Raw genomic sequence first — 16,089 nt, forward strand, 5'->3', positions numbered from 1 at the left:
CCTCCCAGAGGTGCCATTGGATTCAGGGCTTGAAATGAAAGTTCACCCAATGGAGCGGGGCCGGGACTGGCATCCAGGCAGAGCAAGCAGAACAGGCCAAGGCACAGGTCAGAGAGCAAGATGTGTCCAGAAAGCCATGCGGCAGTCAGGGCGTCTAAAGCAGAGTTCGCACGGGGGACCATGCCAGGAGGGGCCCTGGGTGTGAGGCCAGGGAGCTGGGCCTTTTCCTGGGGACGGTGGCAGGATGTTTGAGTGGCAGCAGGAGCACCGTCAGTGGGTGCGCCCTGGGGAGGGATGTGTGGCGGTGGCAGAGGCCTGGTTTCCAGTCAGATCTGCCGCCTGGCTTTGGGCAGGCGATAGCTCTGGGAGCCTCAGTCTCCTCTGTCAGATGGACGCAGCAATGGTGCCTCGCCCCAGGGCTTCTGCGAGTGGCCTGGCCCAGTGCGGTGCTGGTGCCGGCAGAGGGCAGAGGGGAAGCCTGGGGAAGAGGTAGCTGGGGTGGGGGGGGGGGGCGGGGGGAGGTGTGAGATGCTCTCTCCGGCCTGTAGACACCTGCGAGGCGGACTGCGTGCGGAGGCGGGCAGAGCAGAGCGTGCAGGCTGCCATCAGGACCCTGCGGAAGGCCGTCAGCCGGCAGCTCTTCTCCATCCAGGTCGCGGGCACCGAGTACGAGGTGGCCCAGCAGCCGGCCAAGGCCCCGGAGGGCCAGGGCACGTGCAGCACAGGCCAGACGCTGCAGGACAGCACATGCGGTGAGTCCCGGCACAGCCACTTTCTCCCCCCTTCCTTCCACGCGGCCCGGGGAAGGGGCACACGAGGGCGGGGACAGAGAAGCGCGAGGCCGCCGGAGAGGAGCAGGTGGCAGTCACAGCGGCTGTCCCGGAAGACACTCCCTGGCACCGGGCCCTGGGCGAGGCTCCCACTCGGTGCGTGTTTGTGCACGTGACCTGCACCGCAGTCCTGCCCGTGGGACGGAGAGCACAGGCCAGCGAGACAGTGGAGGCAGGGCCGGGGGCGGCGGGGGGCTGAGGGCAGAGCAGGGGCCGAGAGCAGAAGTACGTGAGGCCGAGGGCCCCCAGGGGTGCGGCACGGCCAGCAGGTCCAAGTGAACAAGGCTGGTGACATGACCCCCCGGGAGCACCCGGCCCACTGCCCGCTGTGGGGGCGCTGAGCGGAGGGCGGGCGGTGGAGGGGAGGCCAGGCAGAGGGGGGACTCAGGAGGTGGCAGGGGCGGTGGCAGGGGACTCAGGAGGTGGCAGGTGCACTCAGAGGACCTGCAGGGGCTTCGGGACCACACGGCCACACGGCAGCTCGGGCGTCCTGGGCAGAGTGGCCTCACCTCCTGCTCTGGGGGCCTCGGGGAGGGACCCAGATGCGGAGCTGCCCTGTGCTTGTTAGCGCGGGCCGCTCGGGGGTCACCCCGTGAAGACCTTAACGAGGCGGCTGGAGCCCCAAAGCCAGAGCACGGGCCTGGCCAGAGGATAACGGGGGCAGCTGGAGAAGGGTTTGCGGTACAGGGAGCGGCGGGCAGGAGATGCGAAGGGCGGGGCGGGCGGGGTCCTGGCTCAGGCAGTGGAGTGGGCAGTGCTGCCTTTCTCTGCCATTCTTCTATTTTTTCCCCACTTTTCTTCATTCTTTTATTTTTAATAATATATTTTAAAATCATTTCAAACTTTAAGAAACATTGCCAGACAGAACACAACTTCCGTATTTCTTCACCCAGATCCCCCTTGTGGACACTGGCAGCCTCGGCCCCACGTGCCCCAGCGCCTGCTAGCATCACCTCCAGCCCACACGCCCTCCCTCCTCCCGGGAATGCCTCAGAGTCCTCACCTTCCCCATCAGCTTCCTCTGTTGCTCTTCCGTTTGCTTATTTGCTCAGTGCAGCCAACCACACTGGCTCTGCCTGCATCCCACCATCTCTGCCCCTGCCTTCCTGCCCGACTGAGCCTCCATCACTCCCCGCTCTCTGCTGTCCCACGTCCTCAGGCATCACCTCCCTCCACAGGGGGAAGCGGGGGGGGGGGGGGGGGAGAGGCAGGGGAGCGGGGTTTGGACGAAATGACCGTGTCTCATCCCGGAGGCAGATAGTACGCAGGCCAAGGGCTCAGAGCTGCAGGCAGGATGTGGGCTGAGAGGACGAAGGTCCCGCTGGAGCCTGGACTGCAGCCTGCACAGAAGACAGCGGGAGGGGTCAGCAGGAGCAGCCAGGAGGGGCCCGGGACCAGGTCTGGCCGCCAGGGTCCTCACAGGGGGCCCGGAGGCACCAGGAGCCCGGCCACCAGGAGACTCCCCGCTCTGCCCCTGCAGTGGCCTGCGAGCCCGGCTCCTACTTCAGCGGGGATCCCGGCCAGTGTGTGCCGTGCGCGCCGGGCACCTACCAGGATGGGGAAGGCCAGCTCAGCTGCACTCCGTGCCCCAGCAGCGACGGGCTCGGCCTGGCTGGTGCCCGCAACGTATCTGAATGTGGAGGCAAGTGTGGGCCCAGCCGGGAAGGAGAGGGCGGGGAGCTCGGAGTGGCCAGTGCGGGGAGCAGAGAACCCAGAGTCTGGGCCGAAAGGGCACTAACCGCCCCGCATGCCACGCCAGGGACACTCCGTCCTGCCTCGCTAGGCGCTGTCCCCGGGGGACCTCAGCCCTCCCCCCGCACAGGCCAAGGCAGTGCCAGCCCTGAGCTGAGAGCCTCAGGTCCTGCTGTGAACCCTGGTGTGGCCTGCCCTCGGGGGACAGTCCCTCTGAAAGAAGTCACCTCCCCACTCCCCATCTCCACTGTGGGGCCCACACACACACCCAGCTCGGCACAAGGCCTCTCCTCTTGCTGGTGGGAGGAGAGCCAGGCCTGGCCAAGCCACACGGCTGTGAGCCTCTGACCGCCACAGACGGGTGGGTGGCAGGCTCAGGCACCCCAGGCTCCCTCCCCCAGGGTCCTCCCCCTAGCCACCCCAACCTTGGTGCTTGGTGCCCTTCCCAGGGGCAGCTGAGGGCTGAGGGCTGAGGGCAGGGCTGGACGAGGCCCCTCTTGCCGGCCTGAGCGAGCCGTGGCCTCGTCTTCCAGGCCAGTGCTCTCCCGGCTCCTTCTCCGCTGACGGCTTCAGGCCCTGCCAGGCCTGCCCCGTGGGCACGTACCAGCCGGAGCCCGGGCGCACCAGCTGCTTCCCCTGCGGCGGGGGACTGCTCACCAAGCACGAGGGCATGGCCTCCTTCCAAGACTGCGAGGCCAAAGGTGAGGGCGCCCCACTCACCCCCAGGCTGGCTGAGCTGCTCGGGGACCATTTCCCACCCACACACCTCCGGGTCAGAGGCAGAGCCTGGAGCCATGAGGCGCTGGACACTGGCGACCGGCTGTGCCACCCACTGGGCAGGACAGCGGGGCTCCCACAGCCTGAGCTGCGGGCAAGGGCTCTGAGCCCCCGGGGTGGTGAGGGGAGCGCCCGCTCCTCTGGGTGCTTCATGTAGAGGGACGGTGGGGCAGGAAGGTGAGTGCAGGAGGCAGCAGGGGCGGTGGGGCCAGGTCAGAGTCACCCCACTGGACACCCCGTCCCTCCAGGGCCCCCAGACTGCAGCCCCACCACTCCCCCCCACCCAGGGCACAGGCACGCTCCCTCTCAGACACACCTTTGGGGAGCCCCTCTGACACCCCCACATGCTAGGAACACGGGTTCTCTGAGCCCTTGTTCTGAGGGAGGCAGCCCCTGCTCCAGCGCCCCCACTCCACTCCTGCCTCCTTTCCTTCCCGTGACTCAGCCTCATAGAACGAGTGTCTGGACTCCACTCCCTCTCCCTCATTCTCTCCTGAACCCGGCCAGCCAGTCACCCCCACTGCTCCCCGAGAATTGCTCCCGGCAGAGCGGCCTCCAGGGTCCCTGTGTGCTGGAGCCCAAGTCCCTTCTCAGTGGCCCTTGGGGAACTCCACCCTAACCCACATCTCCTTCCCCACAGCCTCTGCCAATGCCGCATGCTCATTAGTGGGATGTTGGCCTCGAGGCGGACTCGGTCTGCTTCCCCCCTCCTCCCCTCCAACCCCCTACCCCCACCCCGGCTCAGACCGCGGAGGCCCAGAGCACTCTGCACGCTGTGGACAGGGTGGGGACAGGGACTAGACACGGGTGGGAGGGCACCAGGCAGTGGGGAAGGGCCTTGACTCGGCTGAGACCGCAGGTGCAGGGAGGCCTTGGGGAGAATGCCCCCCCAATGCACCCCTGCCCCCCAGTGCACTGCTCCCCCGGCCACCACTACAACACCACCTCCCACCGCTGCATCCGCTGCCCCATCGGCACCTACCAGCCCGAGTTTGGCCAGAACCACTGCATCACCTGCCCAGGCAACACCAGCACTGACTTTGATGGCTCCACCAACGTCACGCACTGCAAAAGTAGGTGCTGGGGGTGCTGGGAGGGGCTGGGGTGCTGGGAGGGGCTGGGGTGCTGGGAGGGGCTGGGGTGCTGGGAGGGCCTGGGGGTGCTGGGAGGGCCTGGGGTGCTGGGAGGGGCTGGGGGTGCTGGGAGGGCCTGGGGTGTTGGGAGGGGCTGGGGTGCTGGGAGGGCCTGGGGTGCTGGGAGGGGCTGGGGTACTGGGAGGGCTGGGGTGCTGGGAGGGCTGGGGTACTGGGAGGGCTGGGGTGCTGGGAGGGGCTGGGGTGCTGGGAGGGGCTGGGGTGCTGGGAGGGGCCTGGGCAGGGAGCCCCAGTGTGGAGGCTGTGCCCGGCTTGGCCCGCTCTGCAGAGCGCCGTCATCACACCCGGCGTTCTCTGTTCCATTGCTCACCAGGGCTGGGCCAGGCCCTGCTCGGGGTCTGGGTCATGGAGGAGAAGCCAGGCCAGGCCAGGGAGGCTGTGAGAGGGTCCCCAGGAGAAGGCAGCTCCAGGCCTGGCTGACTGGGGGGCAGGGGGGCGGGTGGAGGTGGGCAAGGTGGGGACAGAGCACCTGCCAACCTCAAGGCTGCTGAGGGCCCAGCTGGCCAGGGCACCCATCAGCTGGGCCTGACCAGGCCCGCGGGCCCCACGCCCACAGACCAGCACTGCGGTGGGGAGCTCGGCGACTACATGGGCTACATCGAGTCCCCCAACTACCCCGGCGACTACCCGGCCAACGCAGAGTGCGTGTGGTACATCTCCCCGCCCCCCAAGCGCAGGATCCTCATCGTGGTCCCCGAGATCTTCCTGCCCATTGAGGACGAGTGCGGCGACGTCCTGGTCATGCGCAAGAGCGGTAGGTGCCGCGGAGGCAGGCTCGGCCACATGCCGCACCTTCACCCCAGGTTTATTTGTTTTTCTTTAAATATATATTTTTTATTGATGTCAGAGAGGAAGGGAGAGGAAGAAGAAATAGAAACATCAATGATGAGAGAATCATTGATCGGCTGCCTCCTACACACCCCCCACTGGGGACTGAGCCCGCAACCCGGGCATGTGCCCTTGGCCAGAACCAAACCTGGGGCCCTTTAGTCTGCAGGCCAACGCTCTATCCACTGAGCCACACCAGCAAGGGCACTCTGGGTGTAAATCCACTTCTGTCTGACCCTAAGCCGTGGGCTCTGCAGCGTTCTGTGGAAAGGTCTGGAAAGCTCCGGGGTACCCTGGGCATAGGAATCAGGACCTGGTCCAGGCTGGTCTCTACACTGACCATACACCAGTCCTGCCACACAGGCCAGGGTGAGGCCCGGGAGTGACCCCTCCTCCACAGACCTCCTTCCTCTGAAGTGTGGGGGTGGCATGTGGCAAAGAGCCAGTGTGCCCGCACACAGGATGCCCAGGTCGACAGCCCGCCCCTTCCCCTCCATGAGCCCCAGCCTCCTGGCTTGTCACCCCCGTCAGGGGCCTGTGGTGATCTTCAGGTGGCCCCTCCACCACCGGACAGGTGTGAGCCCAGATGGCCATGGCAGCCAGCAAGGCAGAGCTACCCTGGAGTGCCCCTAGGACCAGCTGAATTCCTCCCAGTGGGCGCTGCCATGGGACAGTGGTGCCCATTGGGGCAAGCTCCCAGTCAGAGGTCGGGGGAGGACACAGGCAGCCGCACAAACGCACCTGCCACCTGGGCCTCTGCTGCCCCCGGCGCAGAGACTGGCGGAGCCCGGGCAGGCTGAGCCCTTTGCACTGGGTCTCGTCACCGTCTTCCCCTCAGTGCAGCTGATGAGCTGGAAAACCCCACCTTCCAATAGGACCGAGGCCACAGAGGGCAGAGCTGCCCAGGCTCCCATGGAAATTCAGAGCCCAGCCTGGGACCCTGTCCCCTGCCCAGGCTTGTCACCAGCCCCCAGCTACCCCCTCCCTCCACTGTGCACACAGGGCTGAGCTCCAGGGGAGCCAGCCGCTCCCACCTCAAAGGCAAGTCAGGAAGGCTCCCGGGCTCACAGGGCGGGGTCACTCCCCACACCTGAGCCTCCACCTCAGCCCTGGCTCTGCGCTGGTGCAGGCACAAGCCCTGGCCTTGAGGAGCAGGTGGCAGGACAGTGACACCTATAGAGAGGCTGTAATAAAGGGTTTGCCAGAGCAGAGCGGCAACTTGCAGGGAGGATGAACAGTCAGGGAGGCTTCCTGGAGGAGGGGGCATGGAAACGGGCTCAGCAGGACAATTAGGAACTGGGGATGGGGGTGGGGAAGGGCATCTGAGGCAGAGGGAACAGTGCGGAGACTAGAGAGAGGGTCTTTGGAGCAGTGGGCGTGGTGGGCGCTGGCTCCTGGGAGGGGGAGGAGAGGAGCAATGGTGTGTCCTCACCCTCAGCCTCGCCCACATCTATCACCACCTACGAGACCTGCCAGACCTACGAGAGGCCCATCGCCTTCACCTCCCGCTCCCGGAAGCTCTGGATCCAGTTCAGATCCAACGAAGGCAACAGCGGCAAAGGCTTCCAGGTGCCCTATGTCACCTACGACGGTATGTGGGCCACGCCGCCCCGAGCCCAGGCCACCCAGGCCACAGAGGCCAGCCATCAGCCTCAGGGGCTGCAGCCTGGGGGAGGGGAACAGGCCCATAATGGGCCCAGGCCACCCTGGGCTCACAGAGGCCAGCCCATCAGCCTCAGGGGCTGCAGCCTGGGGGAGGGGAACAGGCCCATAATGGGTCCAGGGCACTGAGGAGGGAGCAATTGGTGCTGCCTGAGCAGCGTTTTGAGGATTAAATTGGAGTTTTCTCGCTCACCAAACCTCAAGGAGAACAATGCGGGTACAGGGCACACAGGCGCAGAGGCAGAGCTGCCTGTGGCTGGCACAGGGGGGCAGAGGTTGTGAGGGAGAGGGCCGAGGGGTCCGGAGCCCTCACCTCCCTCCCTCCCTCCCTCCCGGCGGCTCGCAGAGGACTACCAGCAGTTGATAGAAGACATCGTTCGAGACGGACGGCTCTACGCCTCGGAGAATCACCAGGAGATTTTGAAGGTGCGTGAGCTTCTCTGTGGGAAGGGATTCGTGCAACCCCAGGACAGGCTGTGGGCTCCAGGGACCTCCCTGCCCAGCCCCCCTAGTGAGGGAAGGTGGGGGGTCAGAGGGCCCTGGGGGTGGGGCTGAGGCTGGCACCTCTGTCCTTCCAGACCAGGAGCTCCAAAACCAGCTCTCTGTGGGGTCTAGCCCCCGACCCGGTGGCCTGTCCTGGGGCAGGTCCCTTACCAGCTCTGAGCCCCTCTCCTCATCTGTGAAGTGAGGGTAGTTGACAGAGTGGTATCTTTTAATCAATGGAATCCGATGCTGCCTTTGGGACGGACTCCCTCCTCATCCCATCCATGGCCCCGAGACACAGCCACCTTGTCACGGAGGGGCCGTGGCGTCAGCAGCTGACACTCCAGGTCAAGACCCTGGGTCCTCCCAGGAGAGGCCACCCCAGGGGCCAGCCCCTGCAGACGGCGCCCCGGGCTCCGGGCTCAGCCCCTGCAGACGGCGCCCCGGGCTCCGGGCTCAGCCCCTGCAGACGGCGCCCTGGGCTCCGGGCTCAGCCCCTGCAGACGGCGCCCCGGGCTCCGGGCTCAGCCCCTGCAGACGGCGCCCCGGGCTCCGGGCTCAGCCCCTGCAGACGGCGCCCCGGGCTCCGGGCTCAGCCCCTGCAGACTGCGCCCCGGGCTCCGGGCTCAGCCTCTGCTGACAGGGCCTGATCCTGCGGGGCAGGGGTGGGGCTGGGGCAGTCACAGGGAGCAGGTTCTGGAACTAGTTTCAAACCCAGGTCTTTGGCCCCCAAAGCCCGTGTTCTCTGTTCTGTGTCCTGGTTTCCAACATAGTTTTTGCTGTGCCTTGTTTTCTGCAGGAAAACCCTTATTAAATTAAGGAGCATTGGAGCTCCAAAAGTTGAAACCAGTAGACTGTTTTTTAAGAGTTTGAGCCAAACTGACATATGCCGGGAGCAAGATCTCAAATGCTCCCCCAATAGACTATTAAAAACTAATCCAAGCCCAGCCAGCGCGGCGCAGTGGTTGAGCGTGGACCCATGAACCAGGAAGTCACGGTTCAATTCCAGGTCAGGGCACATGCCTGGGTTGCGGGCTCGATCCCCAGCATGGGGCGTGCAGGAGGCAGCCGGTCAATGATTCTCTCTCATCACTGGTGTTTCTTTATCTCTCTCCCTCTCCTTTCCTCTCTGAAATCAATAAAAATATTTTTTTAAAAATTCGACACTTAAAAGTAAAAGCCATTTATGGCAGAGAGCGTGGGCTCCTGAAACTCACCAGCAGCCCAACATCTGCCCCCGCCCCACACCTGTGCCGACACTCCTCAGCCCCCGCCAGGCCCCCCGGGCGTTGCAGAGGGTGGCGGCCAGGGCCCTCCAGCCCAGCCTGACCTCACCCGGCCCGGCCATGTCTTGCAGGACAAGAAGCTGATCAAGGCACTCTTCGACGTGCTGGCGCACCCCCAGAACTACTTCAAGTACACGGCCCAGGAGTCCAAAGAGATGTTCCCACGCTCCTTCATCAAACTGCTGCGCTCCAAGGTGTCCCGGTTCCTGCGGCCCTACAAATAACGCCGGTGCACCCTGCACCCGCAGCTCCTGCCCCTGCCGGCAGCGTCCCCAGGGGGTGAGGGAGGGCCCGCCCCCAGCAGAAGCTAAGAGGCGCCAGGGCCTCCGCGTGGCCGTGGGGCTGCCCTTCAGGAAGCGCTGAGCAGCCCGTGGAGGGCGAGACCACGCCCAGGCAGAGCGCGGCCGGCCCAGCCACCGCTCCCAGCGCTGCCCCCTGGGAAGCATTGCTTACAGCAGCCTTTCTCCTTCGCTCCCTCCCTCCGCCTGCTGTTTCCAGGCCCTCTGCCCACGCCCAGGCCACGCAGGCAGTCCTGGCAGAGCACGATGGGGAGACTGCAGGTGCCCCTCGAGTGACACGGAGTCTCCAGGAGGCTCTGGGAGGGGTAACGGGAACTGAGCCAGGCCCTGGGAGAAGGGCGTGAGGGCGGCTGCAGGGCTTGGATGAGCCGGCAGATGCCCGCAGGGTGTCCACACCGTAGGCCCCTCGGCCACAGGCCCAGGACCGGCTGCCCTGTGGTTAGCTCTACGGATTCTGGCGGGACAGAAGGACTGCCCGGGAGGAACCTGTAGATGTGTGCTTTTCCTCAGTAGAGCGTCTGAGTATTATATATGTATAAATATAAATACAGATATATAGAGACTTCTACTTGTGGGTGCTTCAGGGAAGACTCTGTAAACTCTGTGACCCCTCGTCTCCACCACCAGCGCGCGCCCAGCTGTCCCACTTCCCTCGCTGATCAGGCTGCGTCCCAGGCCCTGGCGCCCGGTTCATGGAGGCGGGAGCCGCGGGCTGGGCGCTCTGGAAGAGTCCTTTGGGAGCTGGGCGCCGAGGCTTTCTGGAGTGCTGCCCTCAGTGGAGGCACGTTCCCCTCCAGCCTGCCTGGGGGTGCAGGGACCTACACTCCCCTTCAGGAGGGGCCATGTCTGACCCTGAGGCATGACCTCGGGGTCCGTGCTGTGCCCTCATGCCACTGGAGCAAGCCTTTACCAGAGGGCACCGGCCGTGTGCTCACAGGGGCCTCAGGGAGCAGCGCCCACTCCTTGCTTTTACTCTCGAAGGAGACAGGCCCAGGGAGGCAGGTGCCACCCCCCACCCGCGCCCCCTGGGCCAAAGTTGGGGCCAGAGGCCCAGCCCCAGAGAAGCCCTCTTTCTTCTGTGCTGGCTGCCTCCCTCTCCGTCTCCCTCTCAGAGTCTCTCTTTAAAAAGGAGAGTCTGGGACCAGACCCGGTGGCCTGGAGTCCGACTCACCCAGGAAGCGGGCGCCTGCTGAGGCTGCCTGCTGGAGCCGCGGGCACCAGGCGCAGGGCATGCGCAGGAGGTGGCTGTATTTTTAGGGTTAACGGGTATTCAGAATCCCAAGGAACATGGGAGAATCTTAAATGAACGCCCCCAGACTGTTGCCTCTGCGCCCCCTTCCCCCTCCCTTCCCTCCCCAGCCACAATGACCAGCCCGCAAGGAGCTCAGGATGAGAAGGTCACGGCACCCTGAGCAGGTCAGGATCGAGGCAGGCCAGCGAGGGCCCGGAGACTGGGGGCTGGGGACAAGCCGGATCAGGGTGGATTTTACAATCCAGGTGAGGGCTCGGGACCCCAGAGTTCTGCTGCCATGACCCATCTTGGTATGGTGAGTCCCCTGAGTGCCACCAGCACCTTCTCTGCCAAATCCAACTCCCATTGGGGTCAGCACTCAGGTAGGTCAGGGTCAGCGGAGGAACCCCAGGGCCACACCGCCCTTCCCTGGTCCCCATCCCGGAAAGCCAGCGCTGGCTTCCAGAAAGAGGCCTGTCTCACTGTCAGGCCCTTGGTCATCCCTGGGCATTAGACAGGCGTCCCAGAATGGCCCCGGCAGCTCCTGCCCAGCGTGTGGTGACCGGCTGGAGCAGGCCGAGGGTCCAGGTGTGTCTCGGGCAGCTTTCCCTGCTGCCGTGCGCTGGTCGGGGACACGCGGATGCAGCAGAACTGAGGCGCAGGCCTAGAAGTCCAGGCTGCGGTGGCTCAGAGAGGCCAGCTTCCAAAGCCTGAATCTCCCCCGCCTCTTACAACTGTTTCCCTCCCAGGCACGGCCAAGGCCACCCATGTTCCCAGACAAGAGGCCTGACCTGCAGAGCTGTGGTGGGTACGAGGTGACACTGGGGGTGAATAATTCTTCCGGCACCTCCACTGCCCAGCAGAAAAGGAAGATGCTGAGCTAAGCTGGGTCGTTTAGTAAATGTTTGCTGAGCACCTACTGTGTGCTAGGCTCCTAGAAAGGGAGAGAGCCCACGGCCGGGGCTGACGGATCCCCTGGAAAGCCCCCTGGATGAAGAGACAAAGCCGGGGGTGGGCAGGACGCGTCTCTGCCCCACGCAGTGCCCGCTGCCTGTGCCTCCACAGCCAGTGCTGCGGAAGGGAACTTCCTCCCTTGTCACCAGGAACCCCAGCCTTTCTTACCTCCCTGCCCCATGCCTGGAAGTCAGCCGACCTGGAAAACTGCCCCTTTCGGCCAGGCTCCCTTCCTCACCGAGCTGCACATGGCAGCCAGCCCTCTGACCAGGGCGGCAGCGCGGAGCCAGCGTCAGGCCAAAGGCAGGACTTGACGTCGAGAGACACTGCAAAGGGCTTGGTGCTCCCACGACCATGTCAGCGGTACCCCCAGACCGCCAGCCCCTCCAGGAGGAAGTCCTAAGAAGTCCCAAGTCTAAGCACCTACTGTGTGCCAGGCACCAGCAGGGGCGAGTCAGCCCCACCCAGGACCAGACGACATGGCCATGGCCACACCCTGCAGGTGGCCCCCAAGGAGCAGGCGCTGTGCCTCCCTGAGGCCCCAGAGCCTGAGCAAACTCTGACATCCCCTAGGCCCCCAGTCTCAGCAGGAAGGGCCGAGTCCCCCCACCTTGCCCGGCTGGCTCTGGGCTCAGCCTCACCACCGGCTCACACAGAGCTCTGTCCCTGGGGGTGGGTCTAGCTACACTTGTTCTTCAGTCTGGAGCTGGAGACTCGGGGAGGCCAGGTGACCTGCCTAAGGCGGGCAGTAACTCTAGCAGAATCCAAACCAAGCCCATCTGATCCCCAAGCTGATTTTGGGTCGGGCAGCCCTGGCAGTGGACTGTCCAGGGCGGGGATCTGAAGGGCAGAGCGAGGAGAGAGCAAGGAGGGCTGGGGGTGGGGACCAGTGACAATCCCTCCCTCCAGAACCAGCTCATCAGAGGCGGATGGCCTCTGCCTGCTCCCTGGTGGGACAGCCGTTTAGTCCATTGGAACTGGACCGGCGGGGCGAGCGAGGCCGCAGCACGGCGCCCACCCGAGGTTCCTGCTGCTTCCAGCCCAGGCCCCGCGCAGCCTGGGTAGACGCCCAGTGCCCCCCCCCCCAGCTCCCCTCTTCCAGGCCCAGCACACGCTCAGAGAGAGCGGGCCCTCACGGCAGAGGCCACACAAGTCCCGGGACTGCGTATGCAGAACCTTCCACAGCCGGAGCGACGCAGCCAGCCTGCACCCCCGGGTCTGCACGCATGGGTGGGGGCCCGGGAGCTGGGCCTGTGCTGGCCGCCTCCCCGGGGCTTCCTTCCGCGAGGGCCGCTGTGTGGTCTGGGCCCGGCACCACTGCCTGGAGTGACAAAGGCCAGCGTAACTGCATTGCCGTGAATACTGTTTTCTCCATGGTGTTCGCACACATGCAGGTCATGGAACACGTGTGAAAATCACTCACAGTAAACAGAAGGTGAACTGGAATACTGCTCCCTTCCTCTCCTCATCAGAGGTCACGGTGGGGTGGGGAGGACCACGGTCACTGAAATCAGAAACGAAAAAAACGCTGGCTGGGCTGAGGCCCCGTGGGCTCTGGGAGGCAGCGCGGCGAGTGCACGACCTGCAGGGGGAGGGCTCCCCACGCGAGGGAGAGGCGCTCCCAACGAGCTGCCGAAAGCAAACAGTGAACGCGGGGCTCGAGTCCCATTTCTCCAGGACTGGCCATGGGCCGATGTCCCCCCACCGGACTCTCACCTGGGAGCCACGGTCAGCAAGCCTCAGGGGACGTGGGACCCTGGGAACCAGGTGCATGACCAGTGGGGTGTGTGTGTGTGTGTGTGTGTGTGTGGCCATGGCTTTCATCAGGTTCTCAACCCTAAAAGGCTAATAACCACTATTCTCCTCAGTAATGTGGAGAACCCCTGGCATCATGCACTCGACAGAAGGAAAAACAATTTTATAAAGGATATTAGTATTCCAGATGAGATACGGGAACACAGTGATTTAAAAGTCTAAGGAGCCGAAACCGGTTTGGCTCAGTGGATAGAGCGTTGGCCTGCGGACTGAGGGGTCCCGGGTTCGATTCTGGTCGGGGGCATGTGCCTTGGTTGCGGCACGTCCCCAGTGGGAGGTGTGCAGGAGGCAGCTGATCGATGTTACTCTCTCATCCAAGTTTCTAACTCTATCTCTTCCTCTCTGTAAAAAATCAATAAAATATATTTAAAAAAAAAAAAAAGTCTAAGGAGCCCTGGCCAGTGTTGCTCAGTGGATAGAGTGTCGGCCTGCAGACCCAAGGGTCCCAGGTTCGATTCCTATCAAGAGCATGTGCCTTGGTTGCGGGCACATCCCCAGTAGGGAGTGTGCTGGAGGCAGCTGATCGATGTTTCTCTCTCATCAGTGTTTCTAACTCTCTATCCCTCTCCCTTCCTCTCTGTAAAAAATCAATAAAATATATATATTTTTTAAAAGTCTTGCCCTACCGGTTTGGCTCAGTGGATAGAGCGTCGGCCTGCGGACCCAAGGGTCCCGGGTTCGATTCCTATCAAGAGCATGTACCTTGGTTGTGGGCACATCCCCAGTAGGAGATGTGCAGGAGGCGGCTGATCGATGTTTCTCTTTCATCAATGTTTCTAACTATCTCTCTCCCTTCCTCTCTGTAAAAAAATCAATAAAAATATATTTTTAAAAAATGTTGAATAGTAAAGGCCTTTTTCTGCAATGATAATCTATATATATAAAAGGCTAAGTGGCCAACTGTAAGACCCACTGGCCGGTACATACGACGCGCACTGGCAATTCAAAAATAAACGTTGGCTTGCGCATGTGCAATGCATATAAAGCTCTCGCTGCCGCCAACTGCAGGCGTGTGTTTCAATCTGTCATTGTCGATCGTGAATTTGGGTGACACTTCTATTATAGAGAAAGGGTGAAGAGCGGTATTAAAATATTTCTTCTAATTACTTTCCTTTCAATGTGCACGAATCCGTGCACCAGGCCAATCGTGCTCATATAAAATTGGATGTGGCCCAGATAGAGACTAACGTTCTTGGTAAATTCCAATTCCCGTGGAGCAGAAAGGCACTTGGAACTGGATGTGGTTCATAATTTCATCCAAACAAGCTGTAAAATTATACCAATGGAATTAAAAATCGTAGTTGTCAAAACTTTACAAGTACTTTTTTCAATCCTCACCTGAGGATACATTCTTACTGTGTTTTTTTGGTTTGTGTGTTTGTTTTTTAGAGAGGAAGGAAGAGGGAATGAGAGAGAGAGAGCAACATCAATCGGTTGCCTCCAATACGTGCCCCAACCCAGGATCAAATCTGAAACCTGAGTTTGTGCCTTGATCAGGAGGCAAACCCTCGACCCTCGTGCACTGGACAACTCTCCACCGAGCCACGCCAGCCAGGGCTACAAGTATTTTTTCACAGAGTAATTGAACCACATTTTTGTGACAAAGCTGATGTTAGATTTAAAAAAACAACAACAACTCCCGCAGGGCAGTAACATGTTTTCCTCTGTGCCCCGCACCAGCTGGAGTTTGGAAGCTTGAGCCTTTACAAACCAACTCAAGAGTCGTAGCCACAATGAACAGGTCCTCTGAACTGGCACATTTTGTTTAAATTCGGTTTAAAATGCTTAAAAGTACTGTTATTCACCAACCGAGCACCAAAACACCCACAAACTTCAGCCTCTGAGCCTTTTGGCAAAATGCAATTATTGCCAAGTTGCAAGGGGAAGCATGGCGATGGCAGTGAGGGGAGGAAGCAGCTTGCCTCTGCCCTGAGGTTCTCGCTGGTCTAATCATCACAGACGTGAGACAGATGAGCAAGAGAAAGTAACCAAAGTCCATGCATTCGCATGGGAACCCCGAATGTATGAGAGTCAGACCCCGAGGCAGGAAGGGAAGGTGGGTGCATCCGGCCTCCTGCTGGGGGCCAGGGAAGCTGCCTGGGGGGCTTCAGGTCCGCAGGTCCCAGAGAGCCTTACAAAGGCTCTGCGATGATCAGGGCAAGGCCTGATTCTAAGCCTCTAGAGCAGCGGTTCTCAACCTTCCTAACGCCGCGACCCTTTAATACAGTTCCTCATGGTGTGGTGACCCCCAATCTCGTTGTTACAAATTGAACATAATTAAAGCATAGTGATTAATCACAAAAACAATATGTAATTACATATGTGTTTTCCGATGGTCTTAGGCGACCCCCAGGTTGAGAACCGCTGATGAATCATGGGGAGAGGGGGCGCGCGGGGGGGAGACACACAGAAGTTTCTCTTCGGGACACAGGACTCGGTCGCCTCGAGCTAATACCCCGCATGGCCCTGCGCTCATCTTGGGGTGGCCCCATCTGAACCCCACAGAAGCAACAGAACTTGGAAAACTGAAATGTCCTCAGAATGACTTTCAAGTTCTGTAGTTACACCCTGAAATGCTTGGGCAGTACCTCAACTTGTAAGAACCCCCCCCCCCGTACCCCCGCTTTAACTGCACACACTTGGCTCCCGGGTAAACGGAAGGACGCGGAGAGGCCCCACTTCGCAACCTGAAGGCGGCGAAGCTCTGGGGACCGCGAGCCCCGCCCTCCGAGGCCGGCGGTGGCTCTGCCCGGCACCAGCCCGGCCACGCGCGTCTCCGGCCTCAGCTTCTCCTTCGGGACAGTCGGAGTCTCTTCCGGTTCCCACCGCTCCCGGCATCCCGCGGGGCAGCCGCGTGGGAGAGAAAGCACCGCCCCCAGGCACGCGTGCGCACAGCCCGGCACGCCCAGCCACCGACACGCCCCCCGCCCACGCGGGCCCACGCCACACGCACGCGCGCTCGCGCATGCGCCCCTCGGGCGGACGGGCTTTCGGCTCCCGGGTCCCACCCCTTGCGCCTGGCGCCCCGGCTGCCCGCAGCGTGCGCTCCCGGAGGTGGGCGGGGCCTAGGGCGGCTGG

General features: G+C 62.3%; 1 protein-coding gene and 1 long non-coding RNA gene across 6 annotated transcripts in view; one reads left to right on the forward strand and one right to left on the reverse strand.

Moving 5' to 3' along the window:
- SCUBE1 (signal peptide, CUB domain and EGF like domain containing 1) overlaps positions 1-9,201 on the forward strand; it is a 96,007-nt gene extending 86,806 nt beyond the window's left edge. For 3 of the 5 annotated variants that reach the window (XM_059681419.1, XM_059681421.1, XM_059681422.1), the window contains 8 exons: positions 549-752; positions 2,311-2,472; positions 3,056-3,223; positions 4,211-4,372; positions 5,010-5,207; positions 6,720-6,872; positions 7,290-7,369; positions 8,784-9,199. In XM_059681419.1, the coding sequence (XP_059537402.1) occupies positions 549-752; positions 2,311-2,472; positions 3,056-3,223; positions 4,211-4,372; positions 5,010-5,207; positions 6,720-6,872; positions 7,290-7,369; positions 8,784-8,936 (1,280 nt within the window). In that variant the 3' untranslated portion in view covers positions 8,937-9,199. Of the gene's footprint in view, positions 1-548; positions 753-2,310; positions 2,473-3,055; positions 3,224-4,210; positions 4,373-5,009; positions 5,208-6,719; positions 6,873-7,289; positions 7,370-8,783 lie in introns of all 5 variants that reach the window. The other 2 variants (XM_059681420.1, XM_059681418.1) reach the window with 2 other exon arrangements.
- Positions 9,202-9,206: 5 nt separating this feature from the next.
- LOC132226902 (uncharacterized) lies at positions 9,207-15,824 on the reverse strand. Its single transcript, XR_009451082.1, has 3 exons — positions 15,651-15,824; positions 12,620-12,700; positions 9,207-12,036 (listed from the first exon to the last, which is right to left on the reverse strand). It is a non-coding gene; the product is annotated as an uncharacterized LOC132226902 (long non-coding RNA).
- Positions 15,825-16,089: the final 265 nt, after the last annotated feature.

Source organism: Myotis daubentonii, chromosome 2 (assembly GCF_963259705.1).
Source record: "Myotis daubentonii chromosome 2, mMyoDau2.1, whole genome shotgun sequence".
Classification (NCBI taxonomy): Eukaryota; Metazoa; Chordata; class Mammalia; order Chiroptera; family Vespertilionidae; genus Myotis; species Myotis daubentonii.